At 38.3% G+C, this 15,089-nt stretch overlaps 1 protein-coding gene and 1 long non-coding RNA gene across 3 annotated transcripts; one reads left to right on the plus strand and one right to left on the minus strand.

Moving 5' to 3' along the window:
• Window positions 1-349: 349 nt before the first annotated feature.
• On the minus strand, window positions 350-11,643 carry LOC141495858 (uncharacterized). Of its 2 annotated transcripts, XM_074197675.1 has the most exons (5): window positions 11,551-11,643; window positions 10,518-10,613; window positions 6,673-6,799; window positions 6,064-6,162; window positions 350-4,148 (listed from the first exon to the last, which is right to left on the minus strand). In XM_074197675.1, the coding sequence occupies exons 2-5, from the start codon at window positions 10,548-10,550 to the stop codon at window positions 2,200-2,202; spliced, it is 2,208 nt and encodes a 735-aa protein (XP_074053776.1). In that variant the 5' UTR covers window positions 10,551-10,613; window positions 11,551-11,643; the 3' UTR covers window positions 350-2,199. The 2 variants fall into 2 exon arrangements, with proteins under 2 accessions (XP_074053776.1, XP_074053787.1); XM_074197686.1 differs by lacking the exon at window positions 11,551-11,643 and having other exon boundaries at window positions 10,518-11,517.
• A 77-nt stretch (window positions 11,644-11,720) lies between these two features.
• LOC141495896 (uncharacterized) lies at window positions 11,721-12,977 on the plus strand. The gene is made up of 2 exons (XR_012470889.1): window positions 11,721-11,837; window positions 12,066-12,977. It is a non-coding gene; the product is annotated as an uncharacterized LOC141495896 (long non-coding RNA).
• Window positions 12,978-15,089: the final 2,112 nt, after the last annotated feature.

Consider the following 15,089-nt stretch of genomic DNA (forward strand, 5'->3'; position numbering starts at 1 on the left):
CACCCCAGGTGTTCGCATGGACTATTTGTGTCCAACCTGGTAGAGCATTCCGAGCTCGTACTGGTTCGATCAGCCACAGTAAGACACACTGTAATTTGTCTCAAACACATAGTGATACCATTTTGGTCTTCTTCAATAAAGGACAAGAACCATATTTTGCTTTACTATTGTTCTCCAATAGAGACCATTTTCCCACAAGGTGTCTATAATACATATTGGTTTGAAGACAAGAGCCAAAACCAGAAAAACAGGTACTAAAAGTACCTTCTCCTTTACCTCAGAGCAGGAAGGTCAAAGGATAATCCCTTCCCCAGCACCAGAGAAAAACATAATTGGTAAATGTTTAACAAAATAAGTAGTAATAAAACAGCTGATGTGAATTTTTTTTCTCTCTCCATTTTACTTTGACACTTTTGCCTTGTAATGACTATCCTGAATGCCTCCTCAGGGACCTTCCATTACTATACTAATTCAAGTACTTGAAAGGTTTTTTTCCCCACATGAGTTCCTATTTCTATTTTCTGACTCATAAAGGGCTGGCAATAGGAATATTAGATAGCCCCTCATGACCATCTGGTTCAATTTTTTTCACAAGACTTTTGTTTTTCAGCTTAGGTTTTTATATGAAACTTTGATGTCATGGGAAAACCTATCACCTTCATCCAGTTATTGGTATTAAAGTAGCAACTTCAGTTATTATGTATTAATCAATGATCAAACCAAGTCTGTATCTGCATTGTATCAGACATTGTGTTGCTGGGTTTTTTTATTTAAACAAATATTATCTCAGTCCAAGTTACAAATATTTCAAGATCTAAGTATCTCATTTTACACAAGTTAGGAAGGCCTTGAGATCATCTGGTTCAACACATTCTTGACTAGGAATAGCTTCTGTCACATCTGACAGGTGTACAACTGCCACATAAAACTATCAGTCGTGAGGAACCCACTAAACTCCTGGAGCAGTCTAATCAACTTCTGAACAACTCCATTGTTGGGGGATGATTTCCTCTAATATATTCCCTATTTGCTCTAATATGTGCCCCCCAAAAAAACTTCTCCTAGGTTTGCGGGAACCTGTAGATCAGTATTCACTCAAAAATATAGCTCATATATCCCCGAACTGTTTATGATTACCAGTTAATCCAAAGGAACATTAAAAAAAGATTTAATCAAATAGCTTGATATAAATAATGTAATAAGATACCCCTATGTACACATAGGGTACATTTTCCCACAGGTTCCACAATAGTAGTTGGGAAGAACACATATACAGGGAACATACAATAATAATAATAATAATAATAATAATAATAATAATAAATAAAACTCACATTTATATAATACGTGTTTAGCACACGGGTGCTAAACACTTGATAATTATTATCTCATTTGATCCTCACAACAGTCCTGGGAGGTAGGTGCAATTATTTTTCTCATTTTTACAGATGAAGTGAAATGATGTCACATCACTAATAAGTGATTGAGGCCAGATTTGAACTCAGATTTTCCTGAGCACAGACCTACCTCTCTATCTACACATATGACCAAGAAATACATAAAAGATACAGGTAATGACTATTTGCCTAAGAACACATGAAAATAAACAGTACTGATGTAGATATGATACCCATGAGGCTGGGGCAACTCACATCTCTAATATTCTAGGGTGGCTGTTTTCTCTTGATGTCTCTTTAGGTCTGCCCTCCATCACGTACCACACCACATACACTGGTTATCATATCAAGTCTGGGTGTGTTAGTTTTGACATCTATGACACTTACTAAGGTAGCTAGATCTTCAGACCCTATGAGCTACCTACTATTTCCTTCCCATCTCCTGGAATATAGAGTTCAGAAGAACTTTTCCTAGAAAGGTCGAGTTGATACTCTCATATCACACAAGATATTTTAATACACTACAACCATCTGATGAACTAACAAGCCTCTCGAATTCCTCCAGATTGAAGCTTTTTCTTTTGATTGTTGGGAGTTTGATGATTTCAATCCATGGTGGTATTTATGATTTAGGATTAGAAAACTCCTTATAGCTCTCATTATAATTCTGCCCATTTAAGCATTTCTTCCACAATGATTCCCAAGTTCCAACTGGAGTTAAGTGGCAGAAACAGATTTCAAGGCTTATCTTCCTCTGAAGATTCACTAAAATGTTAATTAGGTTCAGAATGTTTTACTATAGTTACTTTATGTGTGTGTTAAGGTTTCCCTTTTGGTTAAAGGCTCTTTCACATTTATAACAGATATTCAGTTTTGTTTCTATATCTGCTATTGCATCTTTATTGAGTTTTCCCTTCCGAATGAAGGCTTTCCCACATTTACTACACTGAAAGGGTCTCTCCCGATTATGATGGTAAGTTAGGCTTTCTTGATTGGTGAAAGCTTTCCCACAATCATTACATTTATAGGGTTTCTCTCCAGTATGAATTCTTTTATGTCTCTTAAGACTTCCCTTCTGGCGGAAGGCTTTCCCACATTCATTACATTCAAAGGGTTTCTCTCCAGTATGAGTTATTTTATGCAGAGTTAGGGATCTCTTCACACTGAATGATTTCCCACATTCATTACATACATAAGGTTTCTCTCCTGTATGGACTCTCTTATGTATAATGAGGTTTGCTCTTGTGGTAAAGGCTTTATCACATTCATTGCACTGAAAAGTTTTTTTTCCAGTATGAAATACTTGATGATTATTTAGGCTCTGATGACTGGTAAAAGCTTTCCCACATTCACTACATTTATATGGTTTTTCTCCAGTATGAATTCTCATATGTCTTTTAAGATTTTCCATTGCAATAAAAGCTTTCCCACACTGATTGCATATGAAGGGTTTTTCTCCAGAATGAGATCTCTTATGTCGTTTAAGATTTGCCTTGTGGGTAAAGACTTTTCCACATTCATCACATTGAAAGGTTTTATCTCCAGCATGAAAGAGCTGATGACGAATTAAGCTTTGATGATCAGTATATGCTTTCCCACATTCATCACATTTATAAGGTTTCTCTCCAGTATGAGTCCTCTTGTGTGTTTTAAGGTTTGTACACCACCTGAAGGCTTTTCCACATTCATTACATATATAGGGTTTCTCTGCACTATGAACTCTCTTATGTCTATTGAGAGCTCTCCTCAGGATAAATGCCCTTCCGCATTCATTACATTCAAAAGACATCTCACCTGTATGGATTCTCTCATGACTTTTAAGGTTTCCTTTGAGGCTAAAGGCCTTCCCACATTCATTACATATGTAAGGTTTTTCTCCACTATGTAGTTTCTTGTGTACCCTAAGGGATGCACGGTATCTGAAGCCTTTCCCACATAGATTACATTCCAAATGGTTTTCTCTAGTATGACTTATTTGGTGTGTCTTAAGGATTCCTCTTTGCCTAAAGCATTTCCCACATTCATTACATTTATAGGGTTTTTCATTAGCATGCATTCTCTGATGTCTCATAAGACATGAATAGTATCTAAAAGTTCTCCCACACATATTGCATTTCAATTGTCTCTCTTTAATATGAACTATCTTATGTTTATTAAGGATTCCTTTCTTGCTGAAAGCTTTCCCACAGTCATCACACCTATAGGGTTTTACCCCACTGTGATTTTTTTGATGAACAGTAAGGCATGAAATGCTGCTGAAACTTATGTTACATTCATGACACTTATGGAGTTTCCCTTGAGTATGCTTTCTATGGTAATGAATAACATTTGATTGGTAATTGAAGGTCTTTTTGCATTTACTATCCTTACAAAGTTTCTTCCCAATAGAAATTCTCTTATGTTTAAATGGATCTAAAACCTGTTTTAGGTTCTTTCCAAGTGTATCACATTTATAGGGACTTTCTCCTTTAAGAACTCTCTGTTGAGTAATAACAACTGACCCTAGGATGAGCTTTTGCCCAAATATATCACAATCAATAGATGACTCATTAGTGAGATCCTCCTCCCTAGACTGTGTCTCTTGTTTTTCCTCTGGCCTATTTAACTCAACATCACGAGCCCAGGTTTCTTCCAAAGTAGACTGCCAGGGGCCATCTTTTGTAAGTATTCCTTTAAATGGTTCCCTCAAAAAAATATCCTGCTTTAGAGTTGGCTTCTTCATTTCATATCTTGTCTTCTTACTAATGGAACCTAAAAGCAACACAAACATGAAAATAGTCATTATTCTCTTTGGGACAAGCAAGCAAAGGGAATTATTCCAAGTCTGGGTTGTTTATTCCTTCAAAGACAATGATAATTAACCTGGAAAAAACTGAACAGTCATTGTTATTAGAAAACTGAAGCCAAATATGATTAAGGAAATAGTCTATCAAAGTAACTAACTTCCCAAGAGTTAATGAATTACATTTCCAACATACTGAGGGCATTTATAAATATCATCAGAGTATCCTAACTTGTAATATTTAGGGACAATGTTTCCATCTTTAGAAAGAAGCAACAGATTAATTTAGTAAACTAAAATTTGATAAACTTCAAAGAAAAAACAGATCAATTTTGTAAACTAAACTTTGATAAAATCCAAGGTAATCTCCAGAGCAATTCAAGGGTAGTCTATCAAACCAATGATCACTTAGTATCAAACTATCAAAAGATTACTTTAAAAAGCTAGAACAAAAAATAATAATATAATTCATCTGCAGGAACAAAAGATGAAAAATCTAAGGGGAAACTTTTTTAAAATGGCAAGGAAGGGAGTCTAGCAATAACAGTTCTCAAGCTACACTACAAAATCAAAACCATCAAAACTTTTTGATAATGATTAAAAAAGAAAAATTAATCAATGAAACATTAAATGTGCAACATACAGAAGCAAATGAACCTAGTAAATCTAAATTCCTCAGTATTTGAAGAGGAAAAAAATTAGAAAGCAGTCTAAGCAGAAACTAGGTTTAGAATACTCTACACTGAGATAAGTTCCAAACATAACTTAAATATAAAATGTCATGTTTTAAACAAATTTGACAAGATACAAGTAAATTACTTTTACAATCTAGGAATGGGGAAAGAGTTCATGACCAAACAAGGGATTAAAAAGAGGATAAAACAAATATAGAAATGTGTGTAATACATTTTACATATATAATATATCAGATTATTTGCTATCCTGGGGTGGGGGAAGGGAGAAAACTTTATAAAAATCAATGTTGAAAATTATCTGTACATATAATTGGAAAAATAAGAATATCATAGAAGGAAAAATGGACAACTTTAAACACATAAGTTTTTGCATAAACAAAACCAATGAAGTTACAAGTAGAAGGGAAACAGATAATTAGCCAAAAATATTTGCAGTTAAGTATTTCCCTTTTTAAATAAGACTTTCACAATATGTTCTCCAGTATCACATCCCCATACATGAACTTCTGAGAAGGTTCCAAGAGCCCATTTCTCCAGATGAAGTTAACCTTCTCATAGCATTAATTTCATCATACCTATTCTCAGTTTAAAACCAAACCAAATCAAAAAAACCCCAAAAATCTGTTGTATTACCCCAATACTCTTAAGGATAAGAATAATTCAATTCCTCAAGGAAATCACAAAAGGATCCACAAAGCATCTTCTGCTCCAGTCAACCAAATCTCATTCTTGTCTAGCTTGCCTTTTACATGATGCTTCCCCAATCAAGAATGCCTTCTTCCTTCACCCTTTACCTAATCAAATTCCAACTGGCTCCTCTGCAGTTACCTAGTTCTTAACAGAGCTTTAACAAATCCCTCATCCTTAATTGCCTGTTCTTTTGAACTCTCAAAGTATTTCTAATGGTAATGCTATGTTAACTATACCTAGGCTACTTTCTGAGAAAACCTATTGCTTTTGAAAGCCTTGCAATTTTGCCCCAAAATGTCACATAACCAACAATGTCCTCAGCATCTCACTTTAATAGAAAACAGATTACTTTGTGAAGACTCATATGTTCCATTCCCTTTTCACTCTTCTGACATATATTATGGCACAGCTCTTCTTGAATGACCTAAGGAGAGCTCCCTGTCTAACACACTGGGATGCTGTTGACTGTTTCATATCTGTTTATTTTTCATGCACTCACCTAGGAAAGTGCTAATCAGGACTCCTCCCTCTGCCATCCGTGGTGCTTCTATCCTTTCCATCTGGGATATAACATCTGGTATGGAAATGGGAAGGCCTCCTTTTTGGAAAATAAAATTTTAAATTGCTTAGATCAGAGGGAAAATCAAAAATTCCATCTTAACTCTCTTGATCACGAGGGGAGAATGCCACCATGACCCAGATGCTCCCACAAAGCATGGGGTTGGGTCACTGGTTCAGAGGAAATGACTTCAACCAATCTTTCCTAGGAAGATACAAACCTTTTATGTCTTCTAAACATCTACACTGAGTCTTTGGGGGACTCTTTGACTTGAATCAACAGCCAGTAGTAGAAATACAACCTTAGGGAAAGCCCAGTAAAATTAATGATGCCCCATTGGTACACTTTCACTCAAGTAGAGTGAACAGAAACACCAGTAACTCTAAGACCAAACAATTGTGCAATCATTCTCCAAGACATGCATTCAAAAACATTCTCCCTTCATGAGAAGGGAAGCACTTCAAGTACCAGTCAGCCAAGAGGAAATGAAAATGCAAAATCAACCCAAGGGAAGCTGATTGTCTGGGGGGCGGGGAGAGCCCACCTTACCAAGGGAGACAAAATTCTCATAGTTCTCCAGCATCACATCCCAATACATGTCCTTCTGAAAAGGTTCCAAGAGGCACCATTCCTCCAAGGTGAAGTCCACAGCCACATCTTGGAATGTCAGTGGTATCTGAAATAGTAAACAAGACACCTGCTCCCTTGAGAACCAGCTTTCATGGGGAATATGGAGAAGACATGAAGTTAACAGATTGTAAAGGTACTGTTTCTCAAAGCATCAGGGTTTTAAGTATTCCATTTTTACACTTCCTGGAGGGCTTATCTATACTGGTTACTCCACTATATAAACTAACTCAATATTATAAAAAACCTTACCACTCAAAGTCAGCCTTTAAAATCAGCTTCCATACTGAACCCAAAGTAAATCATCCATGTTACTTGACTACTCCCAATCACACAATTGAGGGCAATAACATCACCAGCTCCCTTCCAGGTGTGTAAATATTACAGGTATAATCAGGTCTGTGTAGACAACACACCAGTTAGGGTTAGGGTTAGGGTTAGCCAGCTATTTGATTTTAGTTTAATCATTCTGAATACCACAATTTAGGGATCTAGGTTAATATTTTTCTATTAATAAACTTACAACCTTTTTTTCATCCTCATTTGCAAAATGAGCAGTAAAATACCCTGCTTTATAGTATTGTGAGGAGCAAGGGCTAGGGATTGGTATTAGCCTGTGATTTTGCTACTACAAGGAGCTTCCAGGCAAGAAAATCTCTATTATTAATGCAGATCGATCCCTTTCTTGCAGCTATATTCACCTTAGAAAGTTACTCCAGAGCATTGCATGGTTAAGTGGCTTATCCAAGAGGACAGCTAGCCTTGATTAGGACCTCTCACAGTCAGGCCAATTTCAAGCCTTTCCCAGAAGTCTTCTGTTCTCTAAAATACAGTTCCTCTGATAAGGTGCAGTGTGTATTATATTATACTGGTTCTGCCTTCAAGTTGTCTTTGTGAATTTGAATCATCTGACCCAGATAAACTACCTGCCTGAATGCTAAGAGAGCTGTAAAGTATGACTGTTAAGTTATATTCAATGATATCTGAAAGTTTATGAAAATGGGAGAGGAAACACACATTGAGATAATAGCAAATATTGTCCTGATTCACACAAAATGGGAAAAGAACAGAATCCGAAAAATAAAGGGCACTTTATAGAATATATGATTTAAAAAAATGTGTGATGGATTGGTTAATTTTTTGGTAAATTGGTAAACATTTTTCCTTCTTTTTATTATTTATTATAAAAGATAACTCTCAGGGAAGGGTTGGAGGGGATATAAGGAGATAATATAGAAACAATATAGAAGCAAAAATACTAATACAAATTAAATTTAAAAGATCAGAGCAATAGGAGAGGAACCACAAGATTAGAGAAAGGCAAATATTGCCTTGATTTACTAAAAAGAGTATATCTGTATGATCAAAATCTATCCCCCAATTGATAAAATATCAAAGGATGTAAACAGTTCTCCAAAAAAATTGCAAACTTAACAACTATATGAAAAAATTTTCAAAATCATAAATAATTACAGAAATGAAAGGCAAAACAATCCTGAGGTTTTACCTTGTAAATTGGCAAAGATAACAAAAGTTGGTAATAGTCAATGTTAGAGGTGCTAGGTTAAATAGATATATTTGGTGCATTATTGGTGGAACTGTGAAACAATGCAATCACTTTGAAAAGCAATTTATAATTATTCAAAGAAAGGGACTAAAAAATTCACATCTCTTGACCCAGAGGTTTCATTATTAGATTTATGTTCAAAGAAGGCCATTGATAAGAAGAACCCATATATGCCAAAATATTTAAGAAACACCTTTTATGATGGCAAAGATTTGAAAACAAGATAGATGCCCATGGACTGGAGAATGGCTAATAAAATTGTGGTATTTGAATATAATGGAATATTACTGTTCTCTAAGAAATGAAAAATGTGAACAATACAGAGAAGCATGGAATGATAAACATGAATTGATGCAATGAAGTGATCCAAGAAAACAATACACAAATTATATATTACAATAATATGCACAATAAATATATACGATGATATAAATGGAAACAACCACACATTAAAAACTACCACCTTAGTTAAGGACTTTATTACCGCTTACCTATCTAAGTATTAAGGTCTTCTACTTCAAATCTCTCAGAACTCTAGTCTAATATTGTTGACATTGGAATGATCACTTCTTATTCTACAAATTATGAGACTTGGAGAGGACCTCATTTAATGCAAAGGAAGTCCACTATCTGGAAAGTAGTTTGTTTGGCGGTTTCATGAAGTTTTATACCTAAGTATAAAGAAGTCAACTTCACAGGTTTAAGACTAGGGAAGTATAGTAAGATTCTAGTCATTATTCTAAAAAACCTGGCAGTTTATTGAAGGGGAGACCAATAGGAATTGTTGATGGTATATAAAAGTCAGAAAATTTTAGGAGTATTTAGACTGTATTAAGAAAGGAAGAGCTTCCAGGTACAAGGAAAGGATAAATAAATTCACTATATTCTGCCCTTTTGCAGAGAGCATCATTTAAGAAGTTTAAGAAGGTCAATGGGGATTCAAATTTCACTTCTGAGGCTTATGATACCTGTGTGATTTTGGATCACTCACTTATCCTCCCTGGGCCTGAGTTTCCTCAACTATGAATGGAGAGGCTTGGACAACAAGGTCTTTGAGGTCCCTTTTAGCTCAAGATCTCTAATCCCAAGTAAAGATACAGACAAAGAAATCTCTTTGTAGAATAGATGATAAAATTTTGACGTATAAAGTGTACATCCAAATCCCTTGTCCCCAGGAGAGAAGTAGGAAAGAATATTAGCAAGAAATTCTGAAAAGACTTAATGTAGACATTTAAGCATCATCCAAAAAGTACCAGCTCATTAAGGGCTAATAATCAGACAAATGCAAACTGCCCTTCTGGTTCACAACCAGCAACTGCCAAAGATAAGAGTAATTGAGGAATACAAAAAACTGGCAAATATTCCCTAACCTTGGAGCTACAAGTTAATCCAATTATTTTAGAAAAAACTTTGGAATTCCACAAGAAAAAAGATCTTCACACTCTCTGACCCAGCTGGCTAGTCCCATAATTTTCTTGTTTTTACTCTCAAGAAGTTTACTGACAAAATAAAAAAAAAAAAATAAAGGCAATATTATTTCCAAAGAACTTGTCTAAGGAATGTCAAATATGAAGATTTCAAAGAAATATATGAATATTTATAAGTAGTAGTATAGTATGAACAGAGAGAAGTCATAAGAGTAACATACACAATTACTACAGCTACATGGATAAAAAAAATACTTTAAATGGCAATATAAATCATGATTAGTAGTGTTGGATTTGGAATCAGAAGACCTGAATTCAAATTGTGACTCCATTAGTTAATGTGTAACCTTTGACAAAGAACTCTTTGCCTCTTCCTGCCTTTCTCCTCATCTGTTATATGAAGCAGTTGGATTAGATAATTAATTGAACTGTAATGTTCTTTCTAGCTCTAAATCAATTAAGAAATACTGGACAATATTGCTACTAATTTATAAAGTAAACACACTCCTACTTTTAGCAAGAAAACTACCAAAGAATAAGGTTTCATGAATTAAGAAATTAGGGGGTTGGATTACATTCCTCCTAGATTAAAAAAAGGATGAACTCTATATACAGTCTATCAAAAGTGGGGGTACAAATGGAAATCTGTTGGGGGGGAGTACAAAAAAATGATTTCAGGCTCCTGGATACAGAAAACAGAGGACAATGGAAAGAGAAGTGTCAAAACTTTGAGAAAAGGGATGGCATTAAGGAAGAAAAAGTCTTTAACTCACCTGAGACCTGGATTTGAGGAACACAGAAGTCATTCCTTCCTCTTCTCTTCCTCACTTCAGCTATCTTGGGGAAGAGCAGATACTGAAAAGCCAGAACTAAAGGATAAAAAAGAAATCAGGAAGGAGAACAGTCCTAGCAAAGGTTCTCAAACTAATGACAGAGCACAATTTTACACACTTTCATTCTCTGTCTCTGTCTATCTCTGTCTCTCTGAGTTGCCATGAACAAAATGATAAGGAAGAATGTCAAAGATACCAGGAAGGGGCGGCTAGGTGGCTCAGTGGATAAAGCACCGGCCCTGGAGTCAGGAGGACCTGGGTTCAAATCAGGTCTCAGACACTTAATAATTACCTAGCTGTGTGGCCTTGGACAAGTCACTTAAGCCCATTTGCCTTGCAAAAACCTAAAAAAAAAAAAGATACCAGGAGACGGGCCATAGGTCAATAAATGTTATCTAAAGTTTCATAAAGGGTTAAAAGAGCAGAATCTGCAAACTCTATGTCTTCATGCTTGACTTCGACCCCTGGCAAAATTCTAGAAGTCCTTATGAAAGGGATGGTTAGGAGGCATCTAGAAAGGGAGACAGGAGAGAAGAGGAATCAGCACGGCTTCATCAAGCCTTTCCTTTGATATCATGTTGCCTAGGTGTGTGGATAATGCTAGGGAAGCCTTTTGCTGCACTGTCATCCCCCTGCTGCCCCCCAGGTGGATCCCCTTTCTCGTTCCACCCTGGCTCTTGGGGAATCAGTAAATAACTTATTAAGCGCCTTCTATGGGGCTTAGGGCTAGGGTTACCAAAAAGATAGCCTCATCAGCTCCCTTAGGCTCCCCGAGGACCCCAGCTCCTCTCCAGGACCAAGCTTCACATCATTGGGGGTGCGGGTCTTGGGTTCAAATTCCCATCCCCACACTTGTGGCACGTGACATTCCCCATTCCCAGTCCTAGAGGAGCCCCCCTAAAGTCCCCATAGCACACGCATACCCGCACCCCAGCACACACCTTCACAGACCCACACCCACTCCCAGACTCACCCAACCGGCACCAAGGCCCGCCGAGAAGCAAAAGCTGGAATGCTCAAGCCCTTCCTCGGCCTCACTTCAAGAACTGCGGCTGCGCAGCGTCCGCCCGGAACTACATTTCCCGCCATGCCCCAGGGCCCATCCAATCAGGCTCGAGAAGACTGGACGGGGTCGAACTTTTCTCTTCAGAGAGAGGCTGGAACGGCGGCCGGCGGGCGCCTTCTGCGCAGGCGCCGAAGCGCCGGCCTGGGAGTTGAGCGGCTGCGTCTCCGCGGAAGCTCTTACTTGTTATAAGCAAGGTGGGTTTTTATTTACTTTTCGGAGCCAGTCATGTGATATTAAGTAAGTCTTTAAGAAAATGAAGAAATCTTGGGGAAGGCGCCGGCCGGCCAATAGAAAGGCCTGAGCAGAAGTCTGCGCATGTGTCGGGCAGCCCCGCCCGGGGGTGGCTCCACCCTGGGCTTTCTGCGCACGCGTCAACGTCTTCTTTCCCTTAGGAAAACACTTTAACCTTTTTTTTTAACCAGAAACAGTGAAACATAAAGACCCGCCGAGAATTAAAATAATGAGGAGGAGCAAAGCTGCCGCGGCTGCGCCGCAGCTGGGCTTCGGGGCGCCCCCTGCCGGCCTCCACGCCTCCATCCGGGACACGCCTGTACCTGTGCAGGGGGAGGGGAAGAGCTCAAAGCCACAATTACGTTGGATCGCGTCAGCCTCGGAGTTTGCCCCAATAAGGGGCACGCTTTAATCCCCTGGGTTTAGCCTCGAAAACCCAGCAAAACAATTAGATGCGGACACGTTTACTCTAACACACGCCGGTGTTGGGGGAGGGGCGGCCTGACCAGAACCAACCAGACCCCCCCCAAAGACACAGCTGGGAAGCGTGGTCCGGAAGCATTGCGCTCTCAAGGCCCGCCCCGCTCGGAGGGGCGCCCTCCCTGGGGCCGCGGCGCCACCTAGCGGCCTCGTGGCGAAGCCCAGCCTCGGCTGCAGGCCCCCAGGGACCAAGGGGGGCGCCTCTGCCAGGAGGGTGCAGCCTCCATCTCTGGGTGCTGAGTGCTGGGCCGCCAAGGAAACCAGCCTTTCCTCCCTCTAAGACGCCTAACCCAAGGGGGATTTTTCATTTCCTTCCATTCATCTTTTTATCCTCAGGGCTGGGGGCTATGGGTTCAGACTAGCCGGTGGCCAGTCTCCTGCTCATATTCGCCGCATCTCACTGACCAAAGCTGCCTATTGGGAATAAAATACTGCTGGGGGGAACAGACTTTCCAAAGATAGACGCCCACGGACAATTTGAAATTCCCAAGAAGAATCTTTGGAAATATGTGACACCCTTCCCCCCTCAATCCGACTGTTGAGAACCTGAGTTGAATCTGAACCCGATTTAGTTTACTTCCAGAATCTAAATAAATAGATTTCTTTGATCAGAAGATGTAAAAGATTGTGATTTTGGTTAATTTTGTTTGTTTTTTTATATAAAAGAAAATGAGATTAAGAAAAAGAATCTTTTGAATAATATGAATGACTTTGTAAATTCATATAGTAATTGCTTGCCTTCTCCATATCATAAGCAAGGGGCTACAGACATGGAGAGGATTTGGAATCCAAAGTTTAATGTTTAAAAAATAACAATAAAAATTTTTAATTAAAAATATATTTGCAGGATAAACGAGAGGCAATCTCAAAGGGAAGGCACGAATGTTAAAGGTGACCAGGACAGGCTTCTCACTGAGGGTCAGATTTTAGCTGTGATTTGGAAGAGGGCAGAAGCAAAGTCAGGTCAGTCATTGAAATGTCTAGTTTTGTGTGGGTGAAACAAGGACAATATTGGATCACTGAGTTTGTGGAATAAGATAAAAGAAGACTTGAAAGGTAATAATAGCTAATATTTATATTGTTCCTTTGGGCAGTTAGACTCATCTTCATTAGTTCAAATCAGGCCTCAGACACTTATAGCTGTGTGACTCTGAGCAAGTCATTTCATCCTCATTTACCTCAGTTTCCTCATGTCTAAAATGATCTGGAGAAGAAAATGGCAAACAATTTGGGTATCTTTGCCAAAAAAAAAAAATCCCCAAAGGGAATCACAAAAAGTCAGCACAATTTTGAACAGCAAGAATTGAGCACCTAATAGATACCTTATATCATTTGATCTTGGGAGTTGGATACTATTATTTTCCTTCTGAGCAGAGATTCTTGCTTCATATTTCATGGAAAAATTTGAGGTCATTCACCAAGAGGATACACTCATCTCCTCATTTTACATCACTGATTCTTCCCATTAGTATTTCTTCCTTCACCTTTCTCACATGAAGAAGTGACCATTCTCCTTGCCAAGACTTAACCCTCTACATGAACAATTGATTCCATTCCATCCCAGATTCTCCTGTCCCTTCTCTCCCATTCTCACTAGTCTTTAATCTCTCCCTTAATTCTAATGCCTTTCCTCTGTTAATTATTTGCAATTTATCAAATGTAGATATATCATGCAAAATATAGATACTAATATATACATGTGTATACATATCCATCTATGTATATATACACATATCATATACACAAGCAAAGTAATGCAATCTTATTTGTATTTAATTGTTGGTATATGGTTGCCCTCAGACTGTAAGCTCCTTGAGAATAAGGACTTTTACATTTCTTTATATTCCTAGTGATTGGCAAAATGTTTGCAAATAATAGGGGTTTATTAAATGATTATTGACTGACTATCCACTCTTTCCAAGTCTCTGTCTTCCAGCACCCACACGCCCATTGAACAAAAAAAAAATGGGGAAAAAACCCTGCAAATCCATACTATAAATCTGCCCAAGCAGGAAAAATACCTTCCCACATTGCCAGTGCCCCAAAAGGTATATTCCTGATTGCTAGCTGCTGAATAGTTAAGTTAGTCTTCAGTCTTCTTGCTCTTGGCTTTGAAACCTAAAAACACGCCAGAAATCAGGCAAGGTATCTGTTATTAATTTATTTATCATGTCAAGAAAGAGCCTTGTGCCACAGACTCAGGGACTTTAGACCCTCACCCCAAAGAACAATCATTGTCCTTTAAAACATTTTTTAATTGAACAAATGACCCAGTTTCTTTCTTATTTTAACTACTCCAGTGCCTTCCTTCTCAGCACTTTTTGGTGGTAAGACTATACACCCTAAGATAAGATTTCTCATGGACAAGGTTTTTAACTCTAAAGAAATGAGCAATAAAAGCACAGAGAAACAGTAAGCATAGGTCTTCATCTAATCCAGGATTGCTTAAGTCAGCCCTGTAGATATCCTGGTCAGTAGCACATAAAGAGCAGACTTGATTAAGCCAGGGGTCAGAGGGGTGCAAGGCCAGACCAGGTAAGTAAGTTTTCTTGGAGATGAGTGGAAAGCCAGGGACAGTGTGTACTCCTCCCTGAACCTCCACTCCTGGAGATATGAAGCAGGTACAGCCTCCAGTGTTGGTCAGAACCACAGCAGATGATCCTGCTAATTCTGGAAGGCCCCCGAGTAAGGAGGAGGAGGAGAGAGCAGAGGCACCAACATAACCCATACTAGGG

The sequence above is a fragment of the Macrotis lagotis genome, chromosome 1 (genome assembly GCF_037893015.1).
Source record: "Macrotis lagotis isolate mMagLag1 chromosome 1, bilby.v1.9.chrom.fasta, whole genome shotgun sequence".
Classification (NCBI taxonomy): domain Eukaryota; kingdom Metazoa; phylum Chordata; class Mammalia; order Peramelemorphia; family Peramelidae; genus Macrotis; species Macrotis lagotis.